The sequence below is a fragment of the Amaranthus tricolor genome, chromosome 2 (genome assembly GCF_026212465.1).
Source record: "Amaranthus tricolor cultivar Red isolate AtriRed21 chromosome 2, ASM2621246v1, whole genome shotgun sequence".
In the NCBI taxonomy this organism is placed as follows: Eukaryota; Viridiplantae; Streptophyta; class Magnoliopsida; order Caryophyllales; family Amaranthaceae; genus Amaranthus; species Amaranthus tricolor.
In genome coordinates, this window is record NC_080048.1 from 32,895,146 (window position 1) to 32,909,064 (window position 13,919).

At 31.3% G+C, this 13,919-nt stretch overlaps 2 protein-coding genes across 2 annotated transcripts; one reads left to right on the plus strand and one right to left on the minus strand.

Annotated features, from left to right (window-relative positions):
* The first annotated feature begins 2,411 nt into the window (after positions 1 to 2,411).
* On the plus strand, positions 2,412 to 7,183 carry LOC130806732 (fructose-1,6-bisphosphatase, chloroplastic). Its single transcript, XM_057671926.1, has 3 exons — positions 2,412 to 3,092; positions 5,271 to 5,667; positions 6,631 to 7,183. The coding sequence occupies exons 1-3, from the start codon at positions 2,715 to 2,717 to the stop codon at positions 7,029 to 7,031; spliced, it is 1,176 nt and encodes a 391-aa protein (XP_057527909.1). The 5' UTR covers positions 2,412 to 2,714; the 3' UTR covers positions 7,032 to 7,183.
* A 1,805-nt stretch (positions 7,184 to 8,988) lies between these two features.
* Positions 8,989 to 11,033, minus strand: LOC130806802 (costars family protein-like). Its single transcript, XM_057672004.1, has 2 exons — positions 10,631 to 11,033; positions 8,989 to 9,528 (listed from the first exon to the last, which is right to left on the minus strand). The coding sequence occupies exons 1-2, from the start codon at positions 10,709 to 10,711 to the stop codon at positions 9,328 to 9,330; spliced, it is 282 nt and encodes a 93-aa protein (XP_057527987.1). The 5' UTR covers positions 10,712 to 11,033; the 3' UTR covers positions 8,989 to 9,327.
* Between the last annotated feature and the right edge of the window lie 2,886 nt (positions 11,034 to 13,919).

A 13,919-nucleotide genomic window follows, 5' to 3' on the forward strand; every position in this document is an offset into this window, starting at 1 on the left:
TTTGTATGATACAAGTTTTGATTGTTTGCCATTTTGTATGCAGTGTTGACAGGGCTATTTACACAAATTGCGAACCTCTGTCTAATTTTATTCTGACTCTGGCTTTACAGTCACTCTTTGTAATTGGAATTAGCTTGGTTTTCTTAGAAACGGTATTACCTTCCTCCGGAGCAACAGGTGCATAATGTGTTTTTCCCTCACATGAGCACACTAAGTACCTCTTCGTAATTATATTATTACTTGATCTTTGAGTCTACTTTTTCCGTGACTATTGCATGTGATACGTACAATTGCTCAAGATCTTCTAATTTTTCAGCAGTGACCCCTTCAAGTTTGCCGTAAATATCTACATTTGCAAGGTCACTTATCTGTCGTTTTACTTGAATTGGGTTAGCATAACCAATGTTCGTTGTAAATATCGTCATCTTCGGCGTGGTTGATGATTTGTAGTTGCTTGTCAAAATTACATCCTGTCATAAATATATATAAGCACCAAATGCCAACTTATAAAAATCTAATATCAATTTGAAACTATCTAATGCCAATTTATATACCATATAATACCAATTTGAAAACTATTTAATGCCAATTTAAATACTATCTAATGCCAATTTGTAAATTATCTAATGCCAATTTAACTAGCATATAATCCCAATTTAAAACTATCTAATGTCAATTTCAAACTATCCTTACTACCAATTTAAAACTATCCAATGTCAATTTGAAACTATCCTTAATGCAAATTTAAAACTATCTAATTTCAAGTTGAAAACTATTTAATGCTAATTTGAATACTATCTAATGTCAATTTGAAACTATCTAGTGCCAATTTAAATACCATTTAATGCCTATTTGAAACTATCCTTAATGTAATTTAAATAGCATCTAATGCCAATTTAAAACTATCTAATGCCAGTTTGAAACTATCTAGTGCCAATTTGAAAACTATTTAATGTCAATTTTGAATACTATCTAATGCGAATTTGAAAACAATCTAACGCTAATTTAGGATAGCATTTAATGCCAATTTAAAACTATTTAATGCCAAATTGTAAATTATCTAATCTCAATTTAAAAACTATCTAATACCAATTTACATTGCACAATTTCAAAACTATAATGAATAGTAGTATCTAATACTAACTTGTATGCATTAAATATCACCTTGAATATTATTTACCTCCAATTTATAGTAAGCAACTTGAGTAATATGTTATCAAATGCAAAACTAACTTTCGTGTTCACTAGTTTTACTTTCAAGACCATGTTTGAACTGAATATGCTCATTATTTAATGGCACTAAAAAACAGAATTGAGAATATCACATTTTTTTTATTTGATTCTAATTTATTGAATTCGTGAAGGAAAAGAGAACCAAACTTACTTATACTTTCTCTAAAAGACGAATCTCCTTGAGTCTGTGTCACGAAATCTTCGAATTCTTGTATGAACTCATCCATATTGGTGAAGATGAAGAAAAACGAAATGGAGGGAGAAGATCCATTTGAATCTGATATTTTTACTTTTAATGTATGAAAAATTAGAAAAATTTTGTTAATGAATACATTACCTCAGTTCCAATGAGTTTTGCAATCATGGTCTTGGAATATGTAAGGTTACCTTGGGGAATGTTTGGCTTTTGATTTTTTTTTTTTTGCTTTATATCAATTCTAAAAAGCTGATGAGCCTGGACTTGAGGGACTGTCTCTGTCAGTTAATCGGTCTTTCTCGAAAGCCAGAGTGGTCAATCAGCGTTTGTAGCCTGTAGGTTATTGCTGCATCCAAACAACACAATTAGTATGTACCATAGGTAGACAAAGATGCCTTATTTGAGCTGAAAACATCTTGGATGTGTTATAACTGAAGTATCGTCTTGTTCTGGTTCAAATAAGGCCTCTCGGCCTACATGTTGTATGTCAGTATTATTTTCTTTGATACATAGGAAAAAAATTTATGAGCTTTTATCATAATTATTTTTCTAATATAAATAGAAAAAAAAATTGCCAAAAAGATGGCAAAATAAATAAATGAGCTATTAAAATTATCAATTCTACAATAGGAGTTTTGCTCACATATATAAGGAAAAATGTTTTGAATAATTTAACCTATTGTCAATTACCTATTAATAATTTCACCTTTTGAAGGTAAGACTAAAAATAGGATTGAACCCCCTTAATTTCCAAGAAAATAATACTATGAAGGATTGGTAATAGGGGTGGGATTTAAAATGAATACAAAAGACTAATTTACCCGTATTTTTAAAAATAATCTACATATGTTATGTTCTTTAAAAAGAGAAAAATTATTAATTTATAATTTATTTTCATTTTCATTCTCACTCTTATATATACTAAACAAGAGTTTAAATTATATTTTAACAATTACCAAAATATAATTTTCAATTTTAATACCACCTTTTGATCTTCAAATTTTCATTTTCAGGTACCAATCACCCTTACTACCTAGCTCGAAGGGACAAAAAGAATTATCTCACTAAAATATTTTCGTAATAGGAGCATTTAGTAAGAAGTGAGTAACGGATAGACAAAAAGAGCCATCCATGATCCAACCTCACCAAATCACTTTACACCCATCGACAAAGCAGCAAGATAAACTAATAACAAATCACTTCAAATTCATTACACATTTTCACAAAAAAAAAAAAAAACCCTTCAAATTAAATGCCATCTTTCAAAAATTAAGACCAAAAATCAATGCTTTCATCCAACATAACCTTGAAATTCACCTCATTTTTACCCCCCAAACCCAACTTTTTCCCTCCAAATTCCACCCAATTTTGTCTACCCACCAAAATTTACAACCCAAAGATGTCAACTTTTGGTAAATTTTCAGTCAATGCTCAATTAGGTAGTGAAAATGAGCCAAAAACATTAATTGAGTATGTAGGTAGTCAAGGAATTAATGTGGGTGATGATTTAGTGGTGTTAATTGATCATTTACAGTATGCTTGCAAGAGAATTGCTGCTCTTGTTGCTTCTCCTTTTAATTCCAGTCTTGGGAAGTTTGTAGAAGGTTCTGGAAAAAGTTCTGGGTCTGATAGAGATGCCCCAAAGCCCCTTGATATTGTCTCTGTAAGTTTTTACTATTCTGGAGAATTTATTATCAAGATGATTGTGTAGTTTGAATTTGAATTGCTTACTTGACAACTAAATTTGCATAGGATTATATTATATTTCATTACTCGAACGTCATCAAGTGACTCTTATTTAAGCGGGTTTAGAAGGTTGAATGTACCAATCTTATCCTTGTAAGATGGAGGAAAATCACAAATCGCTAAAATAATAGGGTCTAGACTTGTATATGATGCTTGATGAGTAATCTTATCCATATGATTTTGTAAAATTTTGAAATTCATCAAATGTCATATGCAAATAAAATGTCATTGCTCGTGGGTTTGTAGGCCTAAGCCCACAGGTGCCCCATGGGCGTCCACTGTCCACACAAGTGGTCCCATAGATATCATGCTACGAATTGTCACGGCATTATTTTAGATTATATCTGGACTAGAGTAGGGTTAGTAGGTGATGATTGTGTAATTTCAATTAGTGGCTTGACAATTAAATTTGGACAATAGTACATTAAATTGGATTATCTGGAATGTTAATTAGTGGATCCCAACTAAGCGAATTTTGATGTAGGCAACCTTAATAACAAAAAGGTTGTTTCATTGGAGTATTAAATTTGAACAAGAGTAGTATTAATTTATTTTGTGGACTTACTAGTAGTGCATGCTCAAGCTCTGTTAAATCTTGTATTTTGAGCTTATGACCCTTTATAAATTATTTGTTCAAGTAAATCATACTTGGGTCCTCATTGAAAACTTATCTTACAAGGTGAAGGTAGATATGCTTAGTTTGACTTTGATTGTTGCTAATTAGGTTCTTAATTTGTTGAGATTTGAGAGCATCACTATAATGACTTGTAGTGATTAGGTATTGCTGTGCTTTACAGTCGTGTGACAATCTATGTTTGTGGATTGTCTTTGCTTGGTGATTTGGATAATTCTTTAAAGATAACTTTTGACTAATCATAAACTGCACAAGCATTTTGATTTTTGATTAGTGATTTACTGGTTTACTATTCAGGGAAATTCTATTGAGAAATACTCTATAGTGTTTGACTTTTTAAAGCCAACCATTACTCCTCCAGCTCGTCTTATGTCTCATCATAAGACGAGCTCATCTAGTTAGCCCACTAATGTAATTGATCATTTTAAAATTGTAAGTGGTTTTTGTAACACACACTATATATATATATATATATATATATATATAGGCCAGCTCAATAGAGATGGTCTCATGATGAGAAAGTCTCATTTAAGAATCAGCTAGTCTCTTTGAGAGACATATCTCAAGCCCAACCCATTAAAGATTAATACCTACTTATCCTATTCTTAATGCCTACTTACATTATCATTAATGCTTAATTATTGTATCCTTAATGCCTACTTTCAATATTTTAAATGTCAACTTATATCATTCTTAATGTCTACTTACAATATTTTAAAAAATATATAATAGGCTAACCCAATTAGAGATGGTCTCTCAAAGAGACCGTCTCTGACAAGAATTTGTGTTTAAGAATTCGTGTTACTCCGATTACCAATAATAATCTAAATGAAATATAAATTTTTAACTTTAGTATTGAGTATGAGATTATTGGCGGTTACTTTTCGTGTTAGAATAGAATAATCAATGCTTTAGATTGCATGATTAGAGTGGTTGGTTTTGAAAGTCGATCACCGTGGAATTGAGCCGCTATTTATGCGAGTGTGATTGATCAATATCTTCATCTTGGAATTTGTTTTGTCATAACTTTCCCAGTCTCTTAAAAGTGAGCATAATCAAAATGCTGTTCAACTGAATTGTGGTAGGGTGCATTTCTTGTATGCTGGGTTGTTACAGTAGTAACTCCTATTACTAATGCTTCTATAAGATACATGTGTATGTGATCTTGGTATAATTAGTAGTTTTAGAGGTGATATCGGGATATGTATCTCTTGTCAAGTTGATAATTATAGAGCCGATAAAAACCGTATCGAGTTTCGAAACTGTCATATTTAGTTGAAGTCTAGGATCCTGAAGTGTTGTTCTTGCTATTTCAACTGATATTCTTTGGATTTACTGACAATATTTTGTACTCAACTCTAGGAGTAAGCATCATAATCACATCATCTGTGAAGATTTTTGATCTCATTAATGATAGCTTTAGTCAAAAATATTGCTTAAACCAAACTATCTATTCTGCAGAACGAGATCATTTTATCCTCTCTTCAAAGATCCGGAAAAGTAGCAGTGGTGGCTTCTGAAGAAAATGATGCCCCGATTTGTTTAACTGATGATGGTCCATTTGTAGTGGTTATGGATCCTCTTGATGGTTCCCGTAATATTGATGCATCGATTCCCACAGGAACTATTTTTGGTGTTTACCATCGTCTAGAGGAACTAGATGATCTTCCATGTGACGAGAAGGCATCATTAAATTCGCTTCAGAGTGGTACCAGGCTCGTAGCTGCTGGCTATGTTCTCTATTCATCTGCCACAATTTTCTGTACCACTTTTGGCTCTGGAGTTCATGCATTCACATTGGACCGTTCAACCGGAGATTTTATCCTTACACATCCTAGTATCAAAATCCCACCTCGAGGTATGCTTAACTCTTAATGTTGATAAAATTACATCACGGAGTATATTAAGGTTTACACTTTAGCTATATACTAGATAGTGCCCGTACGATATACGGCTTTTTTAATTTTCTGACATATTTGTATAAAGTAAAAAATTAAAATTTTAAGAAAGTAGTAAAGTCAAAGATATAAACAATAGTCATAATAACAATGACATTAGCATTGAATTGTAGAGGGAAAATTTTTGTTGAGGTTGTGACATGTAAGCAATTTTAAAAGGGGTGATGTCAGCATTGTTTTATTTTAGTAATAGTTATAGTTATAGATTTAGTGATAATGAGTAATGACTGTAGCATGAAATAAAAATGCGGCTTTTCCGTTACATGACGACCACTTTATAACGCAGTTTGAGCTTACTTTCCGCAAAACCTCGTTATTAACTTATGATTTAAATTCATGGAGTAACAACCATTATAAGCTATTATTCTAAAATATTAGCCACTATAATCATTTTTAAGTGTATTAGGTTCTAAAAGGTATATTACAAAATTATATATTCTAGAAAACATGAATTACTATGATAAATGAATTTTTTCAAGTTAACAATTCATATTGCATTGTCCGTGAGGTACCGCGTCTGCAACATTGTGATTTGTGACCGTTACTCAACCGCTATACATCTGCGATTTTGTGCTATGGACTGTGTTTCAATTGGTTAGATAAGACTTGTCATGTGTGCTGAAGATGGATCCTTTTGCTTTCACTTCTAACTAGCTACTATAGTTAACGTTCTTTGTTCTAAAATGAAAGCTATTGTCAATTGGTAAATAGGACATGGTATTTGGTCTTATATTCCTCCCTAGATTCTGATCATAGTTTCTATGAGTGAGATATATTAGGTATGATAATGATGATGCAACCACTTACCTTTTCCGTTGGGTAGATGGGACTTGTCTGATGATGATGGCTATATATTATTTCAGGCCAAATATATTCCATTAATGATGCGCGATACTTTGATTGGCCGGAGGGTCTAAAGAAGTACATCGACACTGTTAGACAAGGAAAAGGCCAATACCCAAAGAAATATTCAGCACGTTATATATGCTCATTGGTTGCCGATTTTCATAGGACTTTACTTTACGGAGGAGTTGCAATGAATCCAAGGGATCATCTTCGACTTGTTTATGAAGCAAACCCGCTTAGCTTTATTGCAGAACAAGCTGGGGGAAAAGGTTCCGATGGTAAAAGTAGGATTCTTTCCATTCAACCCGTGAAGTTGCATCAAAGACTACCTCTATTCTTGGGTAGTCCTGAAGATATCGACGAAATTGAGAGTTATAAAGAAGTTCAACAGAAAGTTAATCCCGGCTATGAAGTATGAAGGGCCGTACAAGTCTGTATCAATGGTATGGCCTAATATTTTGCTACTTTTTCCTTTTCCGCAACATTTGTGCTGAATAAATTGTTTGCATAAACTTAAATGTTATCTTTCCGGTTCACTAAAAAAGACATTTTTTAGAGGTGTTTGACAAATGGTTGTTGGTTGTTTGTTGATAGTTATTGGCTTATTCCACTAGCTCGAAATGTTGGTTTTTTTGTTGGTTGAATAACCCAGTTGTTTAAGGATGAAGTATGTTTTAATTTGGATAGAATGTAACAACCTGAAAGTTTTGTTTTCAAATAATATCATTTATTAGACATTAAATAGGGTTCAATATTTCAAAATTTTAATATATTGGATTAAATTTGTATAATATGCTAGTTTAGAAGATTGTGTAATGCACAAAGTTTAATATGGAGATACATATTAATAAAATTTTCAAACAATGATGCAAGAAAAAGATAATTACTATATATTTTAATGAAATAATTACTTTAGATAATAATGTAACTTCCTAAAATCTTTAATCTAATTTAGCTTTAAAATGATACTAAAACATGTATTTGATGGTCTTCTAGAGTACAATTATATAAAATCAGCTATTTATGAATGAATTGAACTTATTTGAGTCGGTTCAAACTAATTTATTTGGTTTTAATTTTAATCTAATTTAAACTGCATTTAATAATTTTAATCAATACATTTAAAAAATAATTCTTATCATATAAAATATTTTTTGTAACAATTAATCAATAATAGCCTTAATAAATCAATACATTTGGCAAAGTTGAAAGCAGTTGCAATTTGTTATGTTTTAACTATTTTATTAGTAATTTATGATTATGATGATAACTTAAATCTATATATTTTTTAAAAGCAAATCGGTACTTATGTAAAAAAATGTTTTTTTTTCTGAAATAATAAATTTCTTCAAAATTCTTATTTAGATATAAAGAACTGATGTAATAGAATATTTTAAACACCTACCTAATTTAACTTTGAACTTATTTAAGAAATGCAATTAGTTATAACTCTATTAAATTGATATACTTAGCAAGACTCTAAAAAGTCGCCATTTGTTATTTTTCACCCTTTTTATTAGTATTATAATTATGATTATAATTGGACTGATATATTAGTTATGTGCTTTACTATCATCGATTATAAATTCAAACCAAAACTTATTGTTCATATACTTACCCTTTATTGTGCATAAAAATATTATATATAACATATACTAGAAAGAGAAAAAAATGTAAATTGAATATTATCTAACCTATTAATTTGTGTCATTAAAACCTTGCTAAGAAAAATTCAGTGGGATAAAAATTTAGACAAAGGAAAAAGAACACAAATTATGTAGGTTACCCTTTTAATGTTCGTGGTCAACATAATATGAAGGTAGTTGCTGATATGCTGCTAATATAACTTTACATTCGTCATAGACATGCTCAGCACTCGTTTTTATACTTCATAGACATTGCTAGCTTCTCAAACTCCGTCTTTGTACTAATCTCATATAAAATTAGAGTATCCTTTGCCAATTTTAAGAAATAAAAGGTTATTCATCTTGATCGAGGTTGAAGAGATTATAATATGGTGTAATGGAGTGCAACATAGATTTGATCTGACTTTGAACCAATATATAGGGGTGTTTGACAATTGGCTATTGGTGATTGACTTTTTTAGTTGGCTTGTTTGACCAGTTAAAAATGTTGACTGTTTTTATTGGCATTTACGCTAGCTGTTTGTAGAGATGTTTGGTAAATTGAATATTGGCTGTTTATTAGATAAAACGTGAGCCAACAAGTTAAAAGCCAACCAGAAAAGCTAGCTGAAGCACCTTCTTCATTTTGGCTTAAAAGCTAACTTTTTAGATGTTTTAAAAGCCATTTACCAAATACTTTTATTTAGATGTTTGACCAACCAACAAACCAAAAACTAAGCCAAATGTATATACCAGATAACCCCATATATATTTGACATGTGATGCAACAATCTTTGTGAATATAAGACCCGATGTTGATCCAAACGATCATTTTTCAATTCAAATCCTAAATGCAAACCTCCAGGGTTCGAGTTCCAACTATACATTGGCTTTACTTGAAGCTCACAATTAGGTAAATCTTCGCTGTAATTTCTTGATATAAACTCCAGAAAACAATGGCCATTGACTCTCCTAAAGAGCGAAAAATACATTGCTTGAAAATAAGATGATAAATTTAAAAACGTCCAGTATGATGGTAGCAAAGCTCACACTCAATTTCATCGAAAATTTGAAGTGTAAACTTAAAATTTATGAGCTCTTCTCTGCATCATTAGAAGGAGCTGCTGTAGGAGGATTCAAGGTAATGACTACATTGTCATGGACACCTTGTAGAAGAAGCTCTCCATCGTACATCAAAATCTTCCTCTTCTTTGCGGCTCTTAGTGTTCCAACAAGAGCTTCGAATATGTTTGCACATCGATCATCATTGAAAAGGACACCAAATGTGACCTATATATATTAAGGGTCAAATAAGTACAAGCAAACCCATGAGTGCCACAAAGGAAACAAGATTTCATGTGCAGAAGATCCTAGATAAGGAAATCTTCACAATTTTCCTGGGTTTATAAAGAGGTACTCAGCAAAACACAAGCGACGGGATCCTTGTACATATTCCCATTATTTCCTAGAACGACATTCGGTTTGGAACGGGGAACGGGAGCGAAAACAGAACAAAAACAAGGAACGTAACCTAGCTTGACTAGGGAACAATTTGGGTCCATTTCATGGTGATTGGAGACGGACATTTCCGGATCGAGGAACGTAGCTACATTCCACGTTCCATGTAACTATGCATATTCCTATGGCAAATGAATGTCACTAGCACATGATTAATGTAGACGATGGAGATTAAAACTAATCTAAAATTATTTAATAAGTTAACCGAGCATTTGTTGTTTAGATGCAATAACGCCAAAATCTTAATCCCAACAAAAGGGAGTCGACTACATAAACCAAATCATATCAAATCAGCTATGCTCGTCACTCACAACTAACAAACTCGATTGCAATGAATGTTAAAAATTAATAGCATTCACAAAATTCTAATGTTCCTCTTCGACTTTTCATTTTATCTCAAGTATGATCCTTCTCACTTTAATAAGTTATCTGAGTATTTGTTGTTTAGGCGCAATAACACCAAACCCTAATCCCAACAGAATGGAGTCGACTACAAACATTGTCTTAAGCAATCTTCTACAGAGATTTCAGTGCTGGTCACAGAATGATATTTCAAGCTAACAGATCTTTTTATGAAATGCAACCATCAGATTGCACATAATTGGACAGCTCACATAATCATTTCTCTAATCATACATTCTGAAATTAATTAAACCTACAAAAATCAAATTACCGGGTAAACACACCGCATCAAAGCTGAACCAGATCAAAAGTGTTTCATTAATTGACCCTTAAAGTTGAAAATTTTGACAGTAAATCTGTATGATTCAGATAAAATTATGAAGAGAAATTTGTAAAATACAAGAAATGGGGAAAAATTTCAAAAATTGCTACAGATTAAGAGAGAGAGAGAGAATGAAGGGATGAAAGTAACCTTATAAGATCCATCTGGTTGGATCTGACCAAGACGTTTGATTTCTTCTTGAAGCTTCCCAACTTCTTCTTCAACATTCATGATTTAAGATTCTTTATTCTGCCCACTACTTTTTCACTGAGTTCTAGGCTTAAGAGCAAATAGATAGGATGGCCAACTGTTTGATTTTTCTTTTTGATTTTCACGGATCATATGTGAAAGATTCTTCGGTGAAATCTTATTCAAATATAAAATTTAAATTCTTATAATTCGTTTTAATTTGGCTATTTTTTTCATGGGCCAGATTGCCTATTTTATCTGAAGTCGATGATAGATTCGAATTTCTCAGTAATATGGCCCCGAATGATTGTTCGTATTAGGTTGCTGTTAAAGAATTTAAGAAAATTAAGAAGGAAGATTGAAGAATTTTGGGGCAGTTAAAGAATTTATAGGTACTTACCGGTATTATGCACGATATTCAAAAGATATTATTATAAGAGGTTTATAATATATTTTGTAACCAATCTTGCTAAATTACATGAAAGGGGTTTAAGTTATGAACGGGATTAAACAATAATGACACATGTATGTATATTACTATATAAGTAACAATACATATTTATATTTACATTTTAAAATATTTTAACGTAAAATTTAATTATTCCACAAAAATAATATATCTATCATTTAATTAATCAGCTACTCTGATCTTGTGAAAGACCGTCTCTCGAAAGATAAAATGATTTGTCTCATTTGATTTTTTGAAATTGTTTACTAATCACTTTTAATTTAAATTTTATTCATAATGTAGATGTCGAAATATAGTTAGTTGGGATTTTGTTTGATTTATCTCAATGTAAAATTTATTAATAATAATTTTTATAATTTATAATTTAATTACGTGTAATTAGAAATATTTAGAATTGAATTAGTATATTGAATAGAGTGTAATCTTTACACAAAAAGGCAAAGGGCACCTCTATGAATGACGCGTAAATAATCAATAGTAGCATACTTTATTATATTACAATCTCATTCAAGCAAGTTTTGAATAGCTCTGAGAAATAATATGATCATATTAATAATATAAAATAAGAAGACTGACGTTCAATATTACCTTATAAGTACAATATATATATATATATATATATATATATATATATATATATATATATATATCAACATATTCCTCCAAAGATAACTTCTTTGCAAGACATCCTTATAGTAGAGATGACCATAAAAAAGGTTGCATTGGATAATATCATCTTTGTCGTATGAGAGATCCTACTTCAAGAATGTGTTTTATCTTATTTACTTTCATAAAATAAATTTCACTGTTAAAAAAATGCAAAAAATGCAGTTTCACGATATTATTTTAGATGTATTGAATTGCATTCCAAACAATTATACCAAACGACAATTTGATTAATCTCAATCAAACAATTAGCGTATTGAAGTAAGAAGAATAAAGTAAAATAAAAAGTACCACTTAAAAACAAACAAATATAACAACCAAACTCAACATTTCTTTATTTTCATATAAACACAAAAATCAAATCTAGTAAGCCAAGAGACTTTTTATTTAAATCGATAGGTAATGTTCTTTCTTCTTGTCTTAGAGCTTGATAATATATAGTAGAATTTAGATTTAATGGAGGTAACCAAAGGGCTTGTTTTTTTAAATTTTGTGGGAATAGCCTCCCACTGTTATTTAATAATATAGATACATTTAATCAAAACCATATCTTATTAAGTCTACGAAGTTGATCAAAAGTCACAACATTCATCAAAATAATGGATGAAAAGACTTTTATTTATAGATGGAATATAAATATAAAATAATTAATTAAATCTGAAAATTCAGCATTAATGACAATGACAATGAATTGAGCAAAGCATGAAATGAGCCCCAAAACCCAATAAAATAACTATACAATGAGACTAGCCTTTCTAACATCATCAAGCCTAGAGGCAACATAAAAGAGAACATTCTTAGCTACATGATAAGGAAGAAAGATTGCCCCTTTAAAGATGCGCGCATTCCTTTGGTGCCACACCTGATACAAAATTTCAGTCCACAACATCATAGTGATACATGCCTTTGCACACTTCCTCTTACTAAGCTTATTCATCAATTGCACAGCACTAGCAAAGGGAAGAAGCCAAAGAAAAGAAAACACAGCAGCAACATAAAGGTGTACCTCACGGACAAAACTATAAGTCCCAAACAGATGATCTCGATCTTCTGCATTCTGGTGATGCAGCACACACCTACTATCATACATAATTCCTCAATGGATAAGCCTATCTTGTATAGGCAAACGATTTTGGAGAATTTGCCATCTTCTGCATTCTGGTGATGCAGCACACACCTACTATCATACATAATTCCTCAATGGATAAGCCTATCTTGTATAGGCAAACGATTTTGGAGAATTTGCCATAAACAAAGAGCACTTCTAGGGGAGATTTTGTTATTACACCAGGGATCTCCAGGTAGGCTTAGGGTTAGTAGGGAGCTTAACCAAATAAACCTTCTTGATATCAAACTTACTCGCCACACCCCATTATTAAAGCTCACACATGCTTTCTACTATCAATGATGCGAGCTAACATCTAAGAAGCCGAGCTAGGAATCAAGTAATGCATAAGATCAACTCCCTTGATGTAGTAATCATGAACCCATCTAATCCAAAGCCTATCTTTCTTGTAGGCCAAAGCCCACAAACTTTTGAGAAGAGCAACATCATTCCAAACATGAACATTACAAATGTTTAAGCCACCATACACACGAGGCATGCTATAACAACAGCAGCTGTTTACAATAAATAATGCGAAAATCTTAAATTTCAAACTGCTAAAATCTATTAAAATTTAAAATCGTTTAAAAACAAAAGTTTAGAAATATTACAATGGAGAGAATAACACATATTGTTTTTCCAAACCATAATAAAGGCATAAATACACCATGATCATCAAAGTCACCAATAAGTAAAATAAAATTCAGTTAAATCCTTTATTAAGAAAATAAATGTTGTGGCCTGGATCGAAACTTGAAGCTAAACCTTCCTGCAAAATACTGTCATCCACGATACGATGACAGCCGTTTGAATCGGAATCAGAGCCTAACACTAAGTTCAAACTCCTCAACAATGTAATACAATGACAATCATAATATATTCACAAGATATGCACAGTAATTTCAAACCTTAATTTTAAGTTCCTCGGTTCTCGTTTTTCATTTTCAGTTCTCGAATACTTTCAACAATTTTTCACATTCATCACATGAATGTAAATAATATTTTTGCTA

Coding starts and splice junctions, on each gene's coding strand:
- LOC130806732 (XM_057671926.1), top strand. CDS start 2,715: ATGCTTTCATCCAACATAACCTTGAAATTCACCTCATTTTTACCCCCC. Junction 3,093..5,270: donor AGCCCCTTGATATTGTCTCT/GTAAGTTTTTAC, acceptor TCTATTCTGCAG/AACGAGATCATTTTATCCTC. Junction 5,668..6,630: donor TATCAAAATCCCACCTCGAG/GTATGCTTAACT, acceptor ATATTATTTCAG/GCCAAATATATTCCATTAAT.
- LOC130806802 (XM_057672004.1), bottom strand. CDS start 10,711: ATGAATGTTGAAGAAGAAGTTGGGAAGCTTCAAGAAGAAATCAAACGT. Junction 9,529..10,630: donor AACCAGATGGATCTTATAAG/GTTACTTTCATC, acceptor TAATATATATAG/GTCACATTTGGTGTCCTTTT.